The sequence below is a fragment of the Hyla sarda genome, chromosome 6, assembly GCF_029499605.1.
Source record: "Hyla sarda isolate aHylSar1 chromosome 6, aHylSar1.hap1, whole genome shotgun sequence".
NCBI lineage: Eukaryota > Metazoa > Chordata > Amphibia > Anura > Hylidae > Hyla > Hyla sarda.
In genome coordinates this window covers 93,640,912-93,662,727 of record NC_079194.1, presented here as the reverse complement: position 1 = coordinate 93,662,727, position 21,816 = coordinate 93,640,912, and the positions used below count along the sequence as shown (strand labels likewise).

At 44.2% G+C, this 21,816-nt stretch overlaps 1 protein-coding gene and 1 long non-coding RNA gene across 8 annotated transcripts in view; one reads left to right on the top strand and one right to left on the bottom strand.

Moving 5' to 3' along the window:
• Positions 1–4,628: 4,628 nt before the first annotated feature.
• Positions 4,629–9,959, bottom strand: LOC130275890 (uncharacterized). The gene is made up of 3 exons (XR_008844940.1): positions 9,855–9,959; positions 7,243–7,396; positions 4,629–4,967 (listed from the first exon to the last, which is right to left on the bottom strand). It is a non-coding gene; the product is annotated as an uncharacterized LOC130275890 (long non-coding RNA).
• CFAP20DC (CFAP20 domain containing) overlaps positions 7,385–21,816 on the top strand; it is a 512,401-nt gene continuing 497,969 nt past the window's right edge. For 2 of the 7 annotated variants that reach the window (XM_056524504.1, XM_056524495.1), the window contains exon 1: positions 10,463–10,501. In XM_056524504.1, coding sequence (XP_056380479.1) covers positions 10,469–10,501 — 33 coding nt within the window. In that variant the 5' untranslated portion in view covers positions 10,463–10,468. Of the gene's footprint in view, positions 7,421–9,558; positions 9,776–10,283; positions 10,329–10,457; positions 10,502–21,035; positions 21,085–21,816 lie in introns of those variants that run through there. The other 5 variants (XM_056524502.1, XM_056524496.1, XM_056524499.1 and 2 more) reach the window with 5 other exon arrangements.

The window sequence follows — 21,816 nt, the reverse complement described above, 5'->3', positions numbered from 1 at the left end:
GGCCTGATTTTATACAGGCGGACATACGCGGGATCAGTTCGGGGGGGACATGCCGCATTATCAGCATAATGCAAACATTTCCAAATGGCCTCGAACCGGCGACGTGCCATGACCATACTGTAGAGGGGTGTCTGTTAAAGGACGTCCCCACTCCAATATTGCCTGACACAGGGTTTTTTAACTAGACCCATATGCAGCACGAGGCCCCAAAAGGTCCTTATATCGGCTGCATCGACTGGAGTCCAGCCGCCGGGTCTAGCTAAAAAGGAGCCCAGGTTAGCGGCGACGAACTGCTGGGCCTACAGATCCGTCTGTGTAACCATCAACTTAACAAAGTCGTCACTGAAAAAATTACTGAAATAGTCCATTTCAGTGAACCCGACAATGTTAATTTTTATTCCTGAGTCGCCAACAAACTCAGGAATCACGGGCTCGTGGTCCGCTGGCTGAGTCCAGACAAGTTCTCCGGTACCAGTGAACTTGGCTCGGGGGCTTCACTAATATGAGCGCTAGGGGGACTCATACTAGCATGGGGCACAGGGTCAAGGGCAGAGGAGGTTTGCGGCACCGCACGGCGGCGTCTCCGCCGCCTTGGTGGCTCATCATCAGAACTAGATGATGAGGAGGACGATGAAATAAGGAAGGTGGGGTCTTGCTCGTCCTCTGAGACACTTTCAGAATCGGAGGCAATTATGGCATATGCCTCCTCCGCCGAAAACACTCTGCGGGCCATTTCCCTACTCTAATGGGGATGGGTGTGTATGTGTGTGGGGGAAAACTTTATTTGTGTATGTGCTGTGTGTGGTGTGGTGCGAGACTACCTCCCTAACCCTCCCTAACCTAACTAAACTAACCCGCCCTAACCAAAAAAAAGCATTTATCTAATCAGTGGTGTGCGCACTGATTAGCGCTTGTGGCGTCAGGGGGCGCAGAAGTCAGTGGGGGGTCCGGCCACTCAGCCCAGAACAGTGGCTGGTGGCTTGAACACAGACCCCCAGACAAAAAACCTGAAAAATAAAATAAAAGACTGCTTAACCCCGAAAAACTGCACCGACCTGAACCCCAAAAAAATGCTGATCAGTGATAAATCACTGACAGTGGTGGGAAAGGCTGCACACACAGGTACGTTCCGTCCACACAGTGAACGCCTGCTACTGGTGGCACGGACCACCTATGGGTGCAAAAAAAAACGGGTTAACCGAAAAAGTGCCTGTACCACAAAAAAAAAAACGCTGATCAGTGATAAATCACTAACAGCGGTGAGGCATGCCGCACACACAGGTATGGTCCGGCCACACAGTACACGCCTGCTACTGGTGGCACGGACTGCCTATGGGTGCAAAAAAATGCAATAAAACGCAAAAAAAGCGCCGGCACCACAACAAAAAATGCGGGACTGATCAGCGGCGGTGGGCTTTAACAAACGGTGGCGGACCGCTCTTTTATAACTAAGAGGGTCCGTACACAAGCTTAGGAAAAAAAAAATCTGTGCAAAAAAAAAAAAAGGCTGGCAGCAGACCGCAGCGACCCAGCAGGGCCGGGGTCACGCAGCGAAAGGTGCTACGGACCCACGGACACCCACTGAGGTACGCCCAAAAAAATATCCTGCACTTCTATATCTCTATACACTGTACACACATAGGAGGAGATCCTGTACTTCTATGTCTCTATACACTGCACACACAGAAGATGAGATCCTGCACTTCTATGTCTCTATACACTGTACACAGAGGAGGAGATCCTGCACTTCTCTGTCTCTAAACACTGCACACACAGAGGAGGAGATCCTGCACTTCTATGTCTCTATACACTGTACACAGAGGAGGAGATCCTGCACTTCTCTGTCTCTAAACACTGCACACACAGAGAAGGAGATCCTGCACATCTATGTATGTACTGTGTATAGAGACATAGAAGTGCAGGATCTTCTCCTCTGTGTGTACAGTGTATAGAGATATAGAAGTGCAGGATCTCCTCCTCTTTGTGTACAGTGTATAGAGACATAGAAGTGTAGGATCTCCTCCTCTGTGTGTACACTGTATATAAACAGAGAAGTGCAGGATATCCTCCTCTGTGTGTGTGCAATGTATAGATACATATAAGTGCAGGATCTCCTCTTCTGTGTGTGTGCAGTTTATAGAGACATAGAAGTGCAGGATCTCCTCCTTTGTGTGGGCAGTGTGTAGAGATTTAGAGGTGCAGAGGTGCAAGATCTCCTCTTCTGTGTACTGTGTATTTCAGACACCATAGACCACTGTTTCCCAACCAGGGTGTCTCCAGATGTTGCAAAATTACAACTCTCAGCATGCCTGGACAGCTTTTGACTCTCCAGGCATTCTAGGAGTTGTAGTTTTGCAACACCTAAGGCACCCTGGTTGGGAAACACTGCTACAGTTTTCATTTTAGGACATCGTCAGCCATAACTCTGTCCCGCGTCAGGCAAACAGCGTCCTGCCTCCTCCCTGTCACCAATCTCAGGCATCAACCACAACTCCCTCCTCCGTCATCTGAAACTCTGTCATCCCTCAGACGAAAAACCTTCATGCCGTGTAGCAGAGCCGAGTCAGTGTTGACTCTTTGCTATACTGGTTCTGCTGTACATGCTGTGGTATGCCTCGGGGGTGTACTGTAGTTGGGGTGTTGCTGTAGTATATGAGGGGTTAATTTAACCCTTCTCGCTCATGACGCCAGGGTGGGGGTTAAAACTCTGAGGTAATGTTGGGCCTATCGCCACTCTTCCCAAGAGCGATAGGTGAGTGTGGAATAACGGATTGTCCACAACCGGTGCTGAACTGAAAAACTTGTAGAAACTTTACTGAAGATTTTCTGTACATGCAGTAACGGTAACAGTCCAGATAACAGAGTCTATATATAGCACGGCAATGACTGACAGTTGGTCGGGACCGGTAAGTTCTCTTTGGAGTAGGAGAATTAGATTGCATAGATCCGCTGGATTTAGGGGTTGGTTTAGGTCCAGTGATCTTGCGAAGATTTCGGGGAATTGTAATAACTCACAATTTGGATTATGGCCGAGGCCGCAAGGCTTTGGCCTAGTGGTTGCCGATGATAGCTGTGCAGATCCTACCTCATCAGCAGTCCACGAGGAAAGAGAGAGATTAATGGCCGCAGCTCCCTTATATGGGCAGGAGGTGAACCGTTTTAGATTGGTCCATGGCAGCTGTCACTCACCGTTACATAGGATTGTGGGTGATCACCTGACTAGAACCACCAAAGGTCCTTTAGCAAACCATAGAGTTCTGTGAACCAAGTCACATGACCCGCAGGACCTGCGGCGCTAACAAGGTAGGCATCTTAAATATACATATTTACACTTTTATTTACACAAATTTTAGCTAACTGAGGGGTGATGAGGGGTTAACTACAGAAGAGGACCCCCACTTTCCCAGGGACTCTGACTTTGGGGACCTCACCACAAGGTACGGTATGCAATACGGTACCGGGACACCACAATGCTATGCGGTGTCGGCTCTGCTATTCAGACTCTGAAGCATAGGCGTGCGCATGGGGTGTGCTGGGTGTGCCTGGGTACAGCCAAATCAAGCCTGCAGGGGGCCCCTGTCACATTCGGGACATCCCTGTGTCCCGGAAGATCTTTTCAGGACACAAGGATGTCCCAGTTACCTTTCTGCGGTGTCGACCCCGCGTTATCTTTAAAAACGCAGGGTCCCCGGACCGGAGGTGCGGTGGTCGGAACACTGAAGTGGGGCAGTGGACTGTATATGTCTGAAGGCTGTATGCCTGTGGGGGGACTATACTGCACCTAATGTGGGGGAACTATACTGCACGTAAATTGGGGGAACAATACTGCACTTAATGCGGAGGGAACTATACTGCACCTAATGTGGTGGAACTATACTGCACCTAATGTGGTGGAACTACACTGCACCTAATGTAGGGAGAACTATACTGCACCTAATGTGGGGGAACTGTACTGCACCTAATGTGGGGGAACTGTATTGCACCTAATGTGGGGAACTGTATTGCACCTAATGTGGGGGAACTTTAGTTTGTGCTTTAGGGTGCACACCCTAATGCAATAGGCTGCGCAAGCCTATGCTCTAAAGAAATGGCTTTGTTCAGCTCACCACTGTGAAGAAATAGAGGACTGAAGCTCTGGATTTGTTTGGAGAGCAGTGCAGGCAAACAGCGGGCCGGATCCTGGGAATCAACTTGACAAGAGAGCAAAAGTGCAGGGGCCTCCAGCTGCTCCAAGATGAAGAAAGTAGATCATTTAAAACTTCACATTTATTTCAGCATGTTAAAAACAGGGGATATCACCATGGATACCCCCTATTTTTAACATGCTGAAATAAATGTGAAGTTTTAAATTCCCCACTTTCTTCATCTTGGAGCAGCTGGAGGCCCCTGCACTTTTGCTCTCTTGTCAAGCTGTAGTACACATGCAAGTTTCACAGTTTCAACTCTACTATACATGCTGTGCAGCGTCGCTCTGTTATGCCACACATAAATATTTGTAGGTGCAACCAATAAATAAACAAGAGATGGGTGCTGCAAATGCTTAATAGTAAACACAATAACTAGAAACAAGAAAAGGCAAAAGCAAACAAGGGCACACACCAATGAATAACTAACACTTTGTACTTTATTTAGGTCACATAACAAACAGTGTATATATCACACAGTTAAAAACTCTACTATGCGGCAGGAAATTGTGTCTGAGGGAGAATCGTCTGAGGCATGATGGCGTTTTGGAAGAGGGAGTTTCAGATGAGGGAGGAGGGAGTTGTGGCTGAAGGATGACGGTGATTGGTGTGAGGCAGGAGGCGGAATGCTGTTTCACCTGACGGGGAATGGAGTTGCGGATGACGACTGACAGCGATTGGTCCGATGGAGGACAGCGTGGGACGGAGTTATGGCTGACGACTGACGATGTCCTAAAATGGACGCCGTACACTGCCATAGACATTAGGCTTCACCCACCAGCCCTGGCAAAACTACAAATTATTAATATATGCACATTATATAATGGCCAGAAATAGTAATGCTTCTCATGTACCCACACAAAGCGTCCTGAAAAGTCTCCAGATATAACAGGTACGCTATAAACCTGCCTGGAATAAACATACAGTAAGTCCCTCAACTTACAATGGCCTCAACATACAATAGTTTCAACATACAATGGTCTTTTCTGGACCATTGTAACTTGAAACCAGACTCAACATACAATACTACGGACAGTCCAGATCTGTGAAACGTTTAAATGGCTGGAAGAACCAACTAATCAGAATGGACATTTCATTGGTAAAACCCCTGTATTACTGAAGTGCATGCACTGACTGGCTGTCTGGTAGCGCCCCCTACAGTACAGTGGGTATTACATGTTCTGTACTCTTTACCTGTGCCAGGGTTAGCTGCTCCTTTGGACACCAGGTGAGGGCGGCTCCATTTTACCTTTTTTAGGACATTGCATGTTCTGTACAGGACCCCGAAGAAGCTTCTGTCCTCTACATAGACCAGTGTTTCTCAACCAGGGTGCCTCCAGCTGTTGCAAAACTACAACTCCCAGTATGCCCGGACAGCCAAATGCTGGGAATTGTAGTTTTGCAACAGCTGGAGGCACCCTGGTTGAGAAACACTGAAATAGACAGTTATTTACAGCTTCCAGCAGATCTTTCTTACTTTTATATGTAAGGATTTGCTTTATCTGTATTAGTTATCTACTTATTTTTCTTTAATCCTCACTTTTTCCTATTTTTGGATGACATTTTGGGGCTTCAGAGCCTCCAGATTTCCATAAAGTTATGGTCCCAACATACAATGGTTTCAACATACAATGGTCATTCTGGAACCAATTAACCCCTTAACGACCACGGACGTTAATGTACATCCTGGTTTGGCGGGACTTCCCTCACCAGGACGTACATTTACGTCCTGTGTATGACCGCGAGCATCGGCCGGGGACCCGCCCATAATGGCCGACATCCGCGATCGCACGGATGTCTGCCATTTACCCTTCAGATGCCATGATCAATATAGATCACGGCATCTGCGGCAGTGTGGTACTGTAAATGGATGATCGGATCGCCCACAGCGCTGCCGTGGCGATCCAATCATCCAGCATGGCGGCCGGCGGTACCCTCTCCTTGCTCTGGCCGTCTCCCGGGGTCTTCTGCTCCGGTCTGCGATCGAGTAGACCAGAGCAGAAGATGACCAATAATACTAATCAGTGCTGTGTCCCATACATAGCACTGAACAGTATTAGCAATCAAAGGATTGCTATAGATAGACTCCTATAGGGACATAAAAAGTGTAAAAAAAAAGTAGAAAAATTTTAAAATAAAAAGTTAAAAAAAAGTGAAAAATCCCCTCCCCCAATAAAAATGAAAATTGTCAGTTTTTCCCATTTTACCCCCAAAAAGCGTAATTTTTTTAATATAAACATATTGGTATCGCCGCGTGCGTAAATGTTCGTACTATCAAAATACAATGTTAATAATCCCATAGGGTGAATGGTGTAAACGTAAAAAATAAAAATAAAGTCCAAAAATGCAGCTTTTTTGTCACATTTTATGAAAAAAAAAATAATAAAAATGATCTAAAAGATTTATATATGCAATTGTGGTATCGATAAAAAGTACAGATGACGGCGCAAAAAATTAGCCCTCATACTGCCCTATATATGGAAAAATGAAAAAGTTATAGATGGTCAAAATAGGGCGATTTTAGATCACTGATTTTGTACAAAAAGTTTTAGATTTTTTTAAAGCGGTACAAAAATATAAAAGTATCTAGCCATGGGTATCATTTTAATCATATTGATCCACAGAATAAAGAACACATGTCAATTTTACCGTAAAGTGTATAATGTGAAAACAAAACCCTCCAAAATGCGCAAAATTGTGGTTTTCATTTAAATTTCCTCCCTAAAAAAATGTTTTTTGGGTTCGCCGTACATTTTATGGTAAAATGAGAGGTTTCATTACAGAGTACAATTGGTCTGTAGATGGAAATATAACAAGCCCTTATATGGGTCTGTAGATGGAAATATAAAGGAGTTACGTATTTTAGAATGCGAGGAGGAAAAAACGAAAATGCAAAAATAAAATTGACCTGGTCCTTAAAGCATACCTGTCATAGTGCAAAAAAAAAGAAAAAAGTGATCTGTTACTCAGGACCCAATCCTGATCATGTGCATAAAATTTTTACGTGTCTCTGGCCTATATATCCAGAGATATAAGCATTTATCTGCTGGTGACTTACTTTTTCATTGTGCAGGCTGGAGGGGGCGTGTCAGTCTGTCTTCCTCACAGGAGCAAGCCTGTGCAGTCAGCCAATCAGTACTCTCTGCTCTGTAACCCTTTCCTCTCTGGTTTTATGCTGTGTCATGTGTCAGAGGAAAATACTTGGAGCTTGCCTGCAGTAATCAGAAGACATTATGGTGAATTCATAACAGGATAAAATGTATAAATATAAGAATAGATCTTTATAAAATTAGTGCAAGGATTTTTTAGATAAAAGTACAGCATTTTTATGAATACATGTTCTATCTGTTTTATCTTCTCCTAGTAAACCTGGATGCTAATCAGCATAGCTGTCACTATGTATGTCATTCATCTTTCTCAGACTCCTGAATGTCTGATCAACTTCTTTGTCATTCAAGAGTCCAAGAAAGCTTTGACTATTTCAGCATGCTGGGAGTTGTAGTTTAGTAACAACTGAAGCTGCAATGTTTGTAATTAACTGTGTTAGAGCAGTGTTGCCTCAAGCTGTTTTAAAACTACAGCTCCCAGCAAGTCCACACATCCTTTATTTGTAATTTTGCATAAACAATAGAAATCTCCTATACTGGATACCGGTATGCTTTACGGCCGGTATCCAGTATGCTGTAAAATCTAGACTAGTCTGTCTGGCTAAAAGACAGGCGACCCCTAGTAGTGGCTATTTTGAGCTTGAATTTCAGGTAAAAATATTTTTTTTTTTTTAACAGGTGCATATTGTGAAATGTAATATTATAATGAGTCCTGCAATATATGAAAAGTTTTTAACAATGACAGTGCCTCTTTAACCCCTTAACGACGCAGGACGTAAATGTACGTTCTGGTGATGTGGTACTTAACGCACCAGGACATACATTTACGTCCTGAGCATAACGGCGGGAATCGGAGCGATGCCGGCATCATGCGCGGCAGGTCCCGGCTGTGGATCGCAGCCAGGGACCCGCCGGTAATGGCGGACACCCGCGATCCCGCAGATGTCCGCCATTAACCCCTTAGATGCCGTGATCAATACAGATCACGGCATCTGCAGCATCCCAATCACTTAACAGGATGATCGGATCGCCCGCAGCGCTGCCGCGGCGATCCGATCCTCCTGAATGGCAGACGGAGGTCCCCTCACCTGTCTTCCGGGAGTCTTCTGCTCTGATCTGCATTCCCGCAGACCAGAGCAGAAGATGACCGATAACCCCGATCAGTGCTGTGTCCTATACATAGCACTGAACAGGATTAGCAATCGAATGGTTTCTATAAATAGTCCCTATGGGGACTATAAGAGTGTAAAAATAAAAGTAAAAAAAGTAAAAAATTTAGTAAAAAAAATGTGAAAAACCCCCTCCCCCAATAAAAACGTAAAATTGCCCCATTTTCCCTATTTTACCCCCAAAAAGTGTAAAAAAATTAATTTTATATACATATTTAGTATCGCCGCGTGCGTAAATATCCAATCTATTAAAATAAAATCTAAATGATCCCGTACGGTGAATGGCGTGAACATAAAAAAAAAAAAAAAAGTCCAAAATAGCTGCTTTTTTATAACATTTTATTCCAACATTTTTTTTAATAAAAAATGTAATAAATGCTTTGTATAAGCAAATATGGTATTAATATAAAAAATGAGCCCTTATACCGCTGCTTATACGGAAAATTGAAAAAGTTATAGGTCTTCAAAATAGGGGGATTTTAAACGCACTAATTTTGTTAAAAAGTTTGCGATTTTTTTTAAAGCGCAACAGTAATAGAAAAGTGTATAATCATGGGTATCATTTGACCCAGAGAATAAAAAACACATGTAATTTTTACCGTAAATTGTACGGCGTGAAAACAAAACCTTAAAAAATTAGCAAAATTGCGGTTTTCTTTTTAATTTCCCCACACAAATAGTATTTTTTTTGTTGCGCCATACATATTATGGTAAAATGAGCGATGGCATTACAACGGACAACTGGTCGCGCAAAAAACAAGCCCTCATACTAGTCTGTTGATGAAAATATAAAAGAGTTATGATTTTTTGAAGGCGAGGAGGAAGAAACGAAAGCGTAAAAATAAAATTGTCTGAGTCCTTAAGGTCCAAATGGGCTGAGTCCTTAAGGGGTTAAGGTGAAAATGGGCTTGGTCCTTAAGGGGTTAATATTGTAACTTGAGGGACTACTGTATATCTATTCGAAGGTAAAAATAAAGGAAAGAATATAAGATCAGACTAGATGAACCATGTGCTATGTGTGGTTCCTTTACACACAGATATATGTCCTCAGGTATAAGGGACTGTTGGAGGGCGGGGACTGTGTACACATCAGGTTACATTGTGTGAATGAAGGCGAAGGAGGAGATGTTGTTGTGTCTGACATGAATGACAATAGTCACCCGGCCCGCACACTCCCACAGGCAGGCATGGCTGCAGGTTACTAAGCAACGTACACGCTGTTGTCTGCACTTCCTGCTCCACTGTCTGTACTGGGGACAAACCAGTAGATCCCAGTTGATTACATCCCCCAGCCTTCTGTTCCTGGGAGCCCTGGGTAAGTCATGTGCAATGTCTTCCACAGTAAATGATGTCTATAAAAACTGTGAATTAATATACCTTAACCCTTACTGTACCATGACTGATCTTTATAGCATCCATTATGCTGCATTAACATGACTTCTCTGTATCTTCTTACATATCTATGTGCAATGTGGGATCCAAGAATGCCAGTACTGCCCCCCCGGGTATACCACGCCATATTGAATCTGTTGTCTGTTCTATATAAACTCAAAGGTGTGCACAGTGGGGTTTTATTTTGCGCAGTGACTTGAGCCAAAATTATCATTCATTTTGCAGGGTTTTTTATTTTGTCTGCTCTGGCTTTGTTATACTTCTTGTGCACTTTCAGGGAACATGTGGGGAGATTTATCAAAACCTGTGCAGAGGAAGAGTGGTGCAGTTGCCCATAGCAACCAATCAGATTGCTTCTTTCATTTTCCACAGGCCTCTTTAGAGGCCTGTGGAAAATGAAAGAAGCAATCTGATTGGTTGCTATGGGCAACTGCACCACTCTTCCTCTGCACAGGTTTTGATAAATCTCCCCCATGGTTAGTAGATATAGACATTTGCGCAAAATTTTGCTTCATTGTACTCCAGTTACCGGGTGGTTTAGAAATGTCTGAATTTTTCACCTTTTTTGTGCACTATCCAGGGGCTTCCTGTAATTTGCGCAAATTTATGAAGTGACATGCACAACATGATACATTTTGCGCAGCAACAGGTAAAACCGCACACTGCGCAGCAGGTTTCACATTGTGCAAAAATCTGCACTTATGATAACATCCGCCTTAGTGTTAAGCTGGCCACTATGGGACAAATCCTATTTCTTTAAGCCATTGTTTCCGAACCAAGGGGGCCTGCAGCTGTTGCAAAATTACAACTCATGCCAGAATAGGCTTTGGCTGTCCTAGAATGCTGGAAGTTGTAGTTTTGCAACTACTGGAGACACCCTGGTGGTGAACACTGCTTTTGGCAATGGTAGTCTGGCTGCTAGAACATAGATCAGTGGTCTTCAACCTGCGGACCTCCAGATGTTGCAAAACTACAACTCCCAGCATGCCCGGACAGCCAACGGCTGTTCGGGCATGCTGGGAGTTGTAGTTTTGCAACATCTGGAGGTCCTCAGGTTGAAGATCGCTGACATAGATCATGTTAGTTCCTCACAAGGAGGTCCTATCTACAGTGGGGAGGCAATTACCTACATGGGACAAACTACCTGCTAGCGGTCTTACCTACTGGGGTGGGCAAGCTACCTACATGGGGTAAACTACCTGCTGGGGGTCCTACCTACAGGGGAGCAGGAGGGCAAACTACCTACAGGTAGTCCTACCTACAGTGGGGAGGGAATTACCTACATGGGACAAACTACCTGCTAGGGGTCTTACCTACTGGGGTGGGGCAAGCTACCTACATGGGGCAAACTACCTGCTGGGGTTCCTACCTACAAGGGAGCGGGAGGGCAAACTACCTACAGGTAGTCCTACCTACAGGGGGCCAGGACTATCTGTAGAGAGGTCCTGTCTACAGGGCAGGCAAACCATCTGCAGAGGGTAAACTATGTGCAATGAGGTCCTACCTACAGACTGAGCAAACTACCTGCAGGGGGTCCTACCTACGAAGGTGCCGGGGTGTGTGTTTGGGGATGGCAAGCTACCTACAAAAGGCAAACTACCTACAGGCAGGTCCTACATACATACACAGGGCAAGCTTCCCACAGGGGACGAGCTGCATAAGGGGTGTCCCATTAAATTAGGTGTAAAACACTGACATAGAGAGATCAGCTGCAGGGTAAATGTAGTACAGTGGTCCCTCAAGTTACAATATTAATTGGCTCCAGGACGACCATTTTATGTTGAAACCATTGTATGTTGAGTCCATAACTCTATGGAAACCTGGTAATTGGTTCTGAAGCCCAAAATGTCATCCAAAAATAAGAAAAGTGAGGTTTTAAAGAAAAAAAAGTAGATAACTAATATAGATAAAGCAAGATTGTACATATAAAAGAAAAAAAAGAGCTGCTGGGAGCTGTAAATCACTGTCTGTGTCAGTGTTTTCCAACCAAGGTGCCTACAGCTGTTGCAAAACTACAACTCCCAGCATACCCGGACAGCCTTCGGCTTTCGGCTGTCCGGGCATGCTGGGAGTTGTAGTTTTGCAACAGCTGGAGGCGCCCTGGTTGGGAAACACTGGTCTATGTAGAGGACAGGAGTTTCTTCAGGGTCCTGTACAGTACACGCAATGTACAAAAAAAGTAAAATGGAGCCTCCTTACTTGGTGTCCAAAGGAGCAGCTAACTGTGACATAGGTTAAGAGTAGTACTGAACATGTAATACCTCCCTGTACTGTAGGGGGCGCTACCAGACAGGAATTCAGTGCATGCGCTTCAGTACTACAGTGCACGCGCTAATACAGGGGTTTTACCAGTGAATGCCCAATCTGATTGGTTGGTTCTTCCAGTCATTGACATGTTTCCCAGATCTGGAATGTCCGTAGCATTGTATGTTGAGTCTGGTTTCAAGTTACAATGGTCCAGAAAAGACCACTGTATGTTGAAACTATTGTATGTTGAGGCCATTGTAAGTTGAGGGATCACTATATTACTTGGCACCCATTGAAATAGATGGGTGACTATGTAATGCAATAGTCTGCGGCATGTCTCTCCACATGTTAGTAAACTACAACTCCCAGCATGCCGGAGAAGCGTAACAATGATGTATTTCATGGTTATGTATGCTATCCATAGTAATCTTTTCTGCTATAACAGGAATAGTAAGTAAATATACAGCCCCTATCCATAACACCTGGCATTCATTGCTTTATCTATACTGTCTATATAATGGTATTTCGCTGAACGCTTGGATATATGGATTCCTGTGGATAATTGTACCTATGGTTTATTGTCTTACTTTCTTTCTTTTTACCAAGTGAAATTGGAAAATCTTTAATATAAGCATGCTTTGAAACAAATATATGGTGCCCGCATTGTGCACAGAGACATAATACAGCAATGAGCCTTTAAGCCTCACAGAGCAGCATCAGTGCCAGCACATTGGTCTGAATTATGCCTTTCATTCCGACCAATAAGAACACATCAGTAGTTCAGTGAATCAGGGTAATATACTATCAATATGGTCCAATGGTTAGGTGAACAGCACGGCACAGCAAACTCTACATGCCTAGTATAACTAACACTCCGCTTGCATTGATGTAGTCGTGCTTGCAGCACTTTCTAAAGGGCAACTTGGTGAAACCCCTTGGTTACAGCCTCACTGGCAGCATCACTGATGGAGCATACCGTGTTTCTCTGAAAATAAGACCTGGTCTTATATTCATTTTAGTCACAAAAAACACACTAGGGCTTATTTTCAGAGTAGTACCCTATGTACATTGAACAACATGGTGGTTCCACGGTATTTACACCCCCCCCCCATTATCATCATGTGATGGGCGCAGCTCTGCCCCCCAATGTCCCCGTCCCCCCCCAGCCGGTTTATCAGCCCAGCGCTGCACCCCGGGGTACTAATCGTTTGTCACCCGCAAGCGCAGCTTCTCTCCCCCCCTGCCAAATAATTTTCAGCCGCTGCGCTTTGTATTCCTGTGTCCGGACTGCAAATATTAAAAAACAAACTTTAAGTTACCTTCATCCTCCGTTCCCCCGTTGCTAAGGCACCGGCCTCATGGTCCCTCCGCTGTTCTTGCTGCTTCTTGGTGTTGGGACATCACAGAGCCTTCAGCCTATCACCGGCCACAGCGATGTCCCGCCTCGGCCGATGATAGGCTGAGCCGACTGTCATGTAAGAAGCCGGCTGAAGGCTCTGTGACGTTCCCATCCCCAGGACCGCAGCGATAACAGCGGAGGACAGGGAGGCCGGTTCCTTAGCAATGGGAGAACAGAGGACGAGGGTACGTTAACCCATTAAGGACCGGGCATTTTTCGGTTTTTGCTCTTTTGTTTTTTCCTCCTTACTTTTAAAAAATCATAACTCTTTAAATTTTGCACCTAAAAATCTGTATTATGGCTTATTTTTTGTGCCACCAATTCTACTTTTTAATTATATCAGTCATTTTAAATCTAACGGCGAAACGGGAAAAAAAATCAATGTGCGACAAAATTGAAAAAAAACTGCCATTTTGTAAATTTTGGGGGCTTCTGTTTCTACGTAGTAAATTTTTCGGTAAAAATGACACCTTATCATTATTCTCTAGGTCCATACGGTTAAAATGATACCCTACTTATATAGGTTGGATTTTGTATTACTTAAAAAAAAATCATAACTACATGCAGGAAAATTTATATGTTTAAAATTGTCATCTTCTGACCCCTATAACTTTTTTATTTTTCCGTGTTCAGGGCGCTATGAGGGTTCATTTTTTGCGCCGTGATCTGAAGTTTTTGTCGGTACCATTTTTGTACTACAACATATCTCTAATATACTTTTATTTTTTTCATTAAAACGGTTTAATTTACATTAAAAAAACGGCCACTAGGGGTATGCGGGAGGGGGGTTGTGATGGAGGGAACGGGCTAGCATCGTAGCGCCGCATTGCACTAACTTAAAGTTTATCTACACAGGGTGCCTCCAGCTGTTTCACTACTACAACTCCCAGCATGCCCTGACAGCCAATAGATGTCAGGGCAAGCTGGGAGTTGTAGTGGTGAAACAGCTGGAAGCACCCTGTGTAGATAAACTAAGGGCGAAAGTCCCCCCGCAGCAGGCATCAGTGACATGGTGCCTGCTGGGGAAGTCTTCCTGGTAGTGAGCACACTACCAGGCAGACAAAAAGTTATTTTTAATATAGTAAAAATAAAAATTAAAAGCAGAGAGGGGGTTAGGGATAGATTGGCAATAGGCAGGGACAGAAAAAAAATAGGATGGTGGGAGCTACCCTTTAAATACATATTTGGGTACAATATATATATATATATATATATTTATTTATATAATATCGCTATAGGCTAGCACTATGGGTACTACACGAATACTGGCACAGTGGAAATTTCTATGATGTTGGCTCTATGCATACTTTATTAATAATGGCACTGTTGGAATTTATATGACGCTGTCACTGTGAGCACAACATAGATGTCAGCCTGGAAGATCCCTTCACATGGTAATGCTTCAGCAGCAGATCATTGCAAAAATGGAAAAAGCCTTCACAAAAGGCCTTTGTTGTATACAAGTTTTATAGTTGTGCTGCCGTTTCTCTGTTTACCAGTTTGTATGTTAAGACATCCTGTGCCCTTATCCACCATAAGGTGATTTTCGTACGTACCTGGCAGACAGTAATGGACATGCTTAGGAAGTATCTGCGCTTGTCTTTGGGCTAAATGGCTATGCTGTGTGATTACCATAAGGCTAAGTTTCCACTTGGTATTTTTTTCTCGCAGTTTTTGGAAAACTGCTACTGCAGTTTTTGATCCAAAGTCAGAAGTGGATCCATAAGGGAGGAGAAGTGTAAGTCCTTCCTTTATATGTCCCATTCCTTTTGAATACACTTCTGGCTTTGGTTCAAAAACTGCAGCGGCAGTTTTCCAAAAACTGCCAGAAAAAAACAAAGTGGAAACTTAGCCTTATACTGTAGCTAGCTTTTTGTGAACTAGTATTTCCTGTTTGACTTTTCTTTTTTTGACTAGAAATCCCACAATTCCATTTTCCTCCCACACATCAGCCCCCCCCCCCACCCATTGAAACATAAATGAGCTGCAATCAACCAAAAGACCTGTGGTTTTCAATCAGGTTGCCTACAGCTGTTGCATTGGTGCAGATTGATCTCTCTCCCACCAAGCGATTCCTCCACCCTTTGAAGCAGACAGGCTCCCTGTCATCAGCTGACTAGTGAGTCAGGTCTCAGCTGCATTGCAACCTGGGAAAAATCTGAGACAACAGTAATTTTGTATGCTGATAAAAATAAATATTGGAGTGAAAATCACAGAAGAATTGTGAGAAAACCATCACACACAGGTACAGACACTATATTAGGAACTACACTAACTTTACAGCCCCTGTAGCATAGGCAAATAAAAAAATCCTAGAATACCTCTTTAATTCTTAAACCCCCACTCTCTGGGTTGAGACCTCAGTGCCGTCTGCACCTCTTTAGTATATATAAATATTGTGATGACTCGCTCTTGCAAATAGGTGCGGTTGCGTTATAGAAGTTCAGTGTTTTATTCACACTTTTCACACAGCAAACAGTCTTTAATTGCGGAACAAAGGAAAACGTAACAAACCACCTGTATTCCTTAGGTGTTTGTTCACACCTTAGACCATGCCATGCGACATCAAGCAAGTCTTTTCCAGGCCTCCAGGCAGGCTGCTCACCAGCTTCCAACCTTAGAGCAAACGTAGGGAACAACTCCACTCTCAGCTCTCTGGCAGTGTGAGCTGCAACTAGCAAATCCCCCTCAGCTGATGAAACAGGCTGCCTTTAGGGCCAACAAAAGGCGGCCTGGATTGTGGGGAATAACCCCCACCCTGAACGTTTTATGGAAGTCTTCACAAAGTTTTCACACACACTGGTGCTGGTATTTTGGCCAATTCCTCCATGCAGATCTCCTCTAGAGCAGTGATTATTTGGGGCTGTCGCTGGGCAACACAGACTTTCTACTCCCTCCAATGGTTTTCTATGGGGTTGAGATCTGGAGACTGACTAGGCCACGCCAGGACCTTGAAATGCGTCTTACAAAACCACTCCTTCGTTGCCCAGGCAGTGTGTTTGGGATCATTGTCATGCTGAAAGACCCAGCCACGGTTCATCTTCAATGCCATTGCAAAGCACTGATCAGTCTAACCGGCACTCTGCTGCTCCTCTTGCAGGAACTGCTGACACACTCCAGCCACATGAGGTCTAGCATTGTCTTGCATTAGGAGGAACCCAGGGCCAACCGCACTAGCTTATGGTCTCACAAGGGGTCTGAGGATCTCATCTCGGTACCTAATGGCAGTCAGGTTACCTCTGGCAAGCATATGGAGGGCTGTGCAGCCTCCCCAAAGAAATGCCACCCACACCATTACAGAACCACTGCCAAACCGGTCATGCTGGAGGATGTTGCAGGCAGCAGAACATTCTTCACGGTGTCTCCAGACTCTGTCACATCTGTCACATGTGCTCAGTGTGAACCTGCTTTCATCTGTGAAGAGCACAGGGCATCAATGGGGAATTTGCCAATCTTGGTGTTCTCTGGCAAATATCAAAAGGCCTGCATGGTGTTGGGCTGTAAGCTCAAACCCCACCTGTGTATGTCGGGCCCTCATACCACCCTCATGGAGTCTGTTTCTGACCATTTGAATGGACACATGCACATTTGTGGCCTGCTGGAAGTCATTTTGCAGGGTCCTGCTGCTGGGTTGTTACCCTCTTACAGACTCCTCCACGTCTCCTCATGTACTGACCTGTCTCCTCGTAGTGCCTCCATTCTCTGGACACTACGCTGACAGACACACAAAACCTTCTTGCCACAGCTTGCATTGATGTGCCATCCCGGATGACTTGCACTACCTGAGCCACTTGTGGGGGTTGTAGACTCCATCTTATACTACCACTAGAGTGAAAGCACTGCCAGCATTCAAAAGTGATCAAAACATCAGCCAGGAAGCATAGGAACTGAGACGTGGTCTGTGGTCACCACCTGCAGAACAACTCCTTTATTGGGGGTGTCTTGCTAATTGCCTATAATTTCTACCTGTTGTCTGTTCCATTTGCAGAACTGCATGTGAAATTGATTGTCAATCAGTGTTGCTTCCTGAGTGGACAGTGTGATTTCACAGAAGTGTCATTGACTTGGAGTTACATTGTGTTTTTTAAGTGTTCCCTTTATTTTTTTGAGCAGTATGCTATGACTATTATCAGTTTTTTTTACCACGAGGGTTAAGAAAATATGACATGATGCCTAAAAAACACTTGCCCTAAGATACACTGGTTATCCAGAATGTACCCATCCCTCTTTTCTATCAATCTGGAGATGCCACATACCTTCTTTCTTTCCTACCTCAGGTAGCAAGAAGGCTACAATCGGCCCTACTATATAGATATATATATATATATATATATATATATATATATATATGCAGAAAAGGTTTAAAAATGAATTTAACTCTACAAGATAAACTGCATGACAATACATTTAATGAAGCTTAAATAAATGATTTCTATGTGCTTAATGGAATACATAGCAGGGAGGTTGTGATTCTGAGGAACAGCTACAATTTGTTCAATAAATGATATATTTATGATTTATGATGTTCTCTATTGGGATCTGCCTGATAATAAAATGCAGTAGCTGACTGCCTAACATTGCTAACTGTGCCAAGCGAGGGGATGCATGCTCAATCGCTAACTATTGGAAGATGACTTTATTAGAAGGGCAAGTCTATTCTCTAACAATGCATAGTACCTATACCTATCTAAGGCTGGACCTTCTTATTATGTAGCAATATGGTGCCATCAATGATTGTAGTGATGTACACAGCATAATGACAGCATAATATTTTTGTAGCACAATGTGACATTAACAAAAGATAATGTACAGACACCTGTAAACATTGGCCCCAGATACAAAATGATGCAGCCCTGTCCATGCATAGTAACCACTGACTAGATAAAAGGTCAAGGAATAGAGGCAGCATTTCTAAATATGTCAGGTGAGGGCCAGTTTTCAATGAGAATCAGAGTTTGTGTAGGTTGGAGAATGCTAGATGGAATGAGAAAGGGCTTCCAGAAGAGAGAGAAAGCAGAAGTCTTCAATGCAGAATTGTTTAGAGTGGTAGAGATGATGTTGTTCATCAAAAAAATCTATGTATAGCTGGCCGCACACATAGGACCACACCATGGTCAATCATCAAGTCCCATGAGATCATTCATACAAAAAAACAGTGCCAAAAATATGTGCGAACTGGCCGATCACTTTGTAACATCACACTTCCTTCTCCTTAGCTGTCAGTGTGTGTCATTCTCCCTGATTGGCTGAGGCTACACATACCTCCCTCAGCTATATTCACTGTTTCCCTAACCATGTGATCTGCTCAGTTCTCAGAAGGCAGCTTGTGCTTCTTTTGGGGCTTCTTTTACAATTTCTTTTTTCACTTTTTCCAGGGTTTTTCTTTTTCGCAGCTTGTTATGCCTGTGTAAACATGTCCTTTTGCCTGTGAAATAAATCAGATAAAGGTTGGTTTAGGTCCCATGCCACTTTCTGGAAGTCCTATTATGGCTCTGGACAAAATGGAGCCTGTCAACAGTTCACAAAGAAGGATGTTATAGTCTAGACATCATATTATAAGAAAAGCTTTTTGCTGTATCTTCTTTTTGTGAAAGAGAGACAGTTACATCTTTACGGTACAATAGAAGAACATGTCAGCTTTAAAGGGGAACTCCAGTGAAAAGTTATACAGATTTATATATTACTTCTATTTAAAAATATGAATCTGTCCAGTACTTAGCTGCTGTATGCTCCAGAGGAAGTTGTTTTGTTCTTTCCACTCTGACCACAGTTCTCTCTGCTGGCACCTCTGTTCATGTCAGGGATTGTTCAGTGTAGGAGCAATTCCTCATAGCAAACCTCTCCTGCTCTGGACAGCTCCTGACACAAACAGAGGTGGCAGTAGAGAGCACTGTGGTCAGACTGGAAAGAACTACACAACTTCCTCTGGAGCATACAGAAGTACTGGAATGCTAAAGATTTTTAAATAGAAGTAATTCACAATTTTTTTTTTTACTTTCTGGCACCAGTTCATTTCAAAACATCCCTGATAAAATCCTATTGGATACATTGGTTTACAAGGGCACAGATCCAAGCAGTATCAAAGGGCTCCTAAATCTTTCATTAACACTACTAGATCTCAGTCCATTCAGAAGAGAGGAGAGAACAGAACATACATTGATTTAAATGAAAAGAACAATTTAAGTAGATCAGTGTTTTGCAAACAGTGTGCCTCCAGCTGCTGCAAAACTACAACTCCCATCATGCCTGGACAGCCTTTGGCTGTCCAGGCATGCTGGAAGTTATAGTTTTGCAACAACTGGAGACCAAAACATACATAGAATACTAATATGCTTATATTGCATAGTGCTGGGCGATATACCGGTTCATACCGAATACCAGTGTGTTTTTTCTTTACAATATCAATTTTTCATATAGCGAAATACCGGTTGGGCCCCCCACATCCACCCCTTCAATTAATTATCAGCCGCAGCGCATTGTCCCCACACTGGGGAACTAATCATATATGACCGCGCTGCTCTACTTCTCCTCCTGTGAGCGGCAGCGCTGCACATCCTCCCCACATCGGGAAATGAATGATGCCGCTCACTGGCTTTCAGCGCTTGCATGGGGAGGTGACTTGCATGGGGGGAATGAGTAAAAAAAAAAAATACTGTTAAATACAGTGAAACCGCCATCATTTTGAAAAATACTGTGATATACATTTTTGGTCATACCGCCCAGCACTAATATTGCATATATGCATTGAGGTTTGATCAATGTCTAATAGAAGAGAGAAAGGTGTCGGAACTGGGGTCTGCAGCCTTTAATATAAACGCAATAGAGAGTTGTTTACTGTGTTGCTACTATGGAGATAATCCTGCCACAAGGCTCTGTCAAGCAGAATGGGATCTGAAGATTTAGGTGCTTGACGAATAAAGAAAAATTGAGCACTATAGTTCTTGTCTTTAGACTTATAAAGAGGAATTAACACCAGGCCTGGCCTTTTAAAGGTATTTATTACCTAGATGTTGCCAATGGAACAAAGTAATAAACTACTCTCACTATAAAAACAAATATCAATAGCAATAAATCGCTAAACCAATACAGAATTAGAGGTTAAAAGATGTCTCACTGGGACTATTTGGGGGGAGTATAAAGGCAACAGGTTTACAGTCTATTCGTATAGTGAATTAAAGATAATCCATTTCAAAATGATAACACAGTATTGTACCCATAAAGGGATTGTGGCAGCACAACAGCAGGTGGGTGTAGTATGATGGCGGCCAGTCTGGAGGTAAAGTAAACCGGCTGACCAGCAGGGTAGGTAACCTGCGAATGGCTGGGCCTTGTGGTATGCCCCAGCCTTGTCGCTGGTATGAGGGATATGTAAATGTCTTCCACATTTCTCGGGTTAGCGCCAGTGACTATAGGCAGCACAGATGGTGGTAAAGGTATTTTGCTGATGGCAGTTGGTATGGTGTTGTATTATTATTATTATTTATTTTTATTATGCCCTTGGTGTTGTATTATTATAACAATGTGCTGCAACGTCCAGCTCACCCTTACAGGCCCAAGAGTCTCGGACCGGAACAGACCACTTCCAGGTAAATTCAAACAAAGCAAGATGGTCCAGCGCTTTTGACGGTAGAATTTGAGGATTTATTTACCAGAGCAAAATGCAGGTACAGACAAGGTGACACGTTTCGGCTGCTAATTCACAGCCTCAGTCATACAAAGGATAAGATATACTGAGGTTACTTAACCCCTTAAGGACACATGACGTTCTCATACGTCTCCATTTCCGAGTCCTTAAGGACACATGACGTATGAGAACGTCATGTGTTTTACCGGCCCCCCGCAACCATCTGGAGCGGAGCCGGTCCCCGATGCCTGCTGAAATCGTTCAGCAGGCATCGGGGCATATCGCCCAGGGGGGTCATTATGACCCCCCATGTCGACGATGGCCGCAGATCGCTGGACAATTCAGTCCAGCGATCTGCGGCGGATTCCGGGTCAATCGGGTCTCCAGTGACCCGGTGACCCGGAATTATTGGCTGATCGGGGCCGTCAGAGACGGCCCCGAACAGCCATAGCCAGCAGGGGTGAGGTGGCACTGGTGCCACCTCACGATCGCCCTGATTCGTCGGCCGGATTACCGGCCGACCAATCAGGGCGCCTGCTGCGGGTGTCACTCCCGCAACCCGCTCCGCCCCTCTTCCGGAGGACGTGAGCGGGTGCGGGACGTGCACCCCAGGTGCTGGGGACCCCGATCCCCGGCGCCCCTGTTGGGATCGGGGCCCCAGGAGCAGCGGCGGCGGCGGCGGAGACGACGAGGG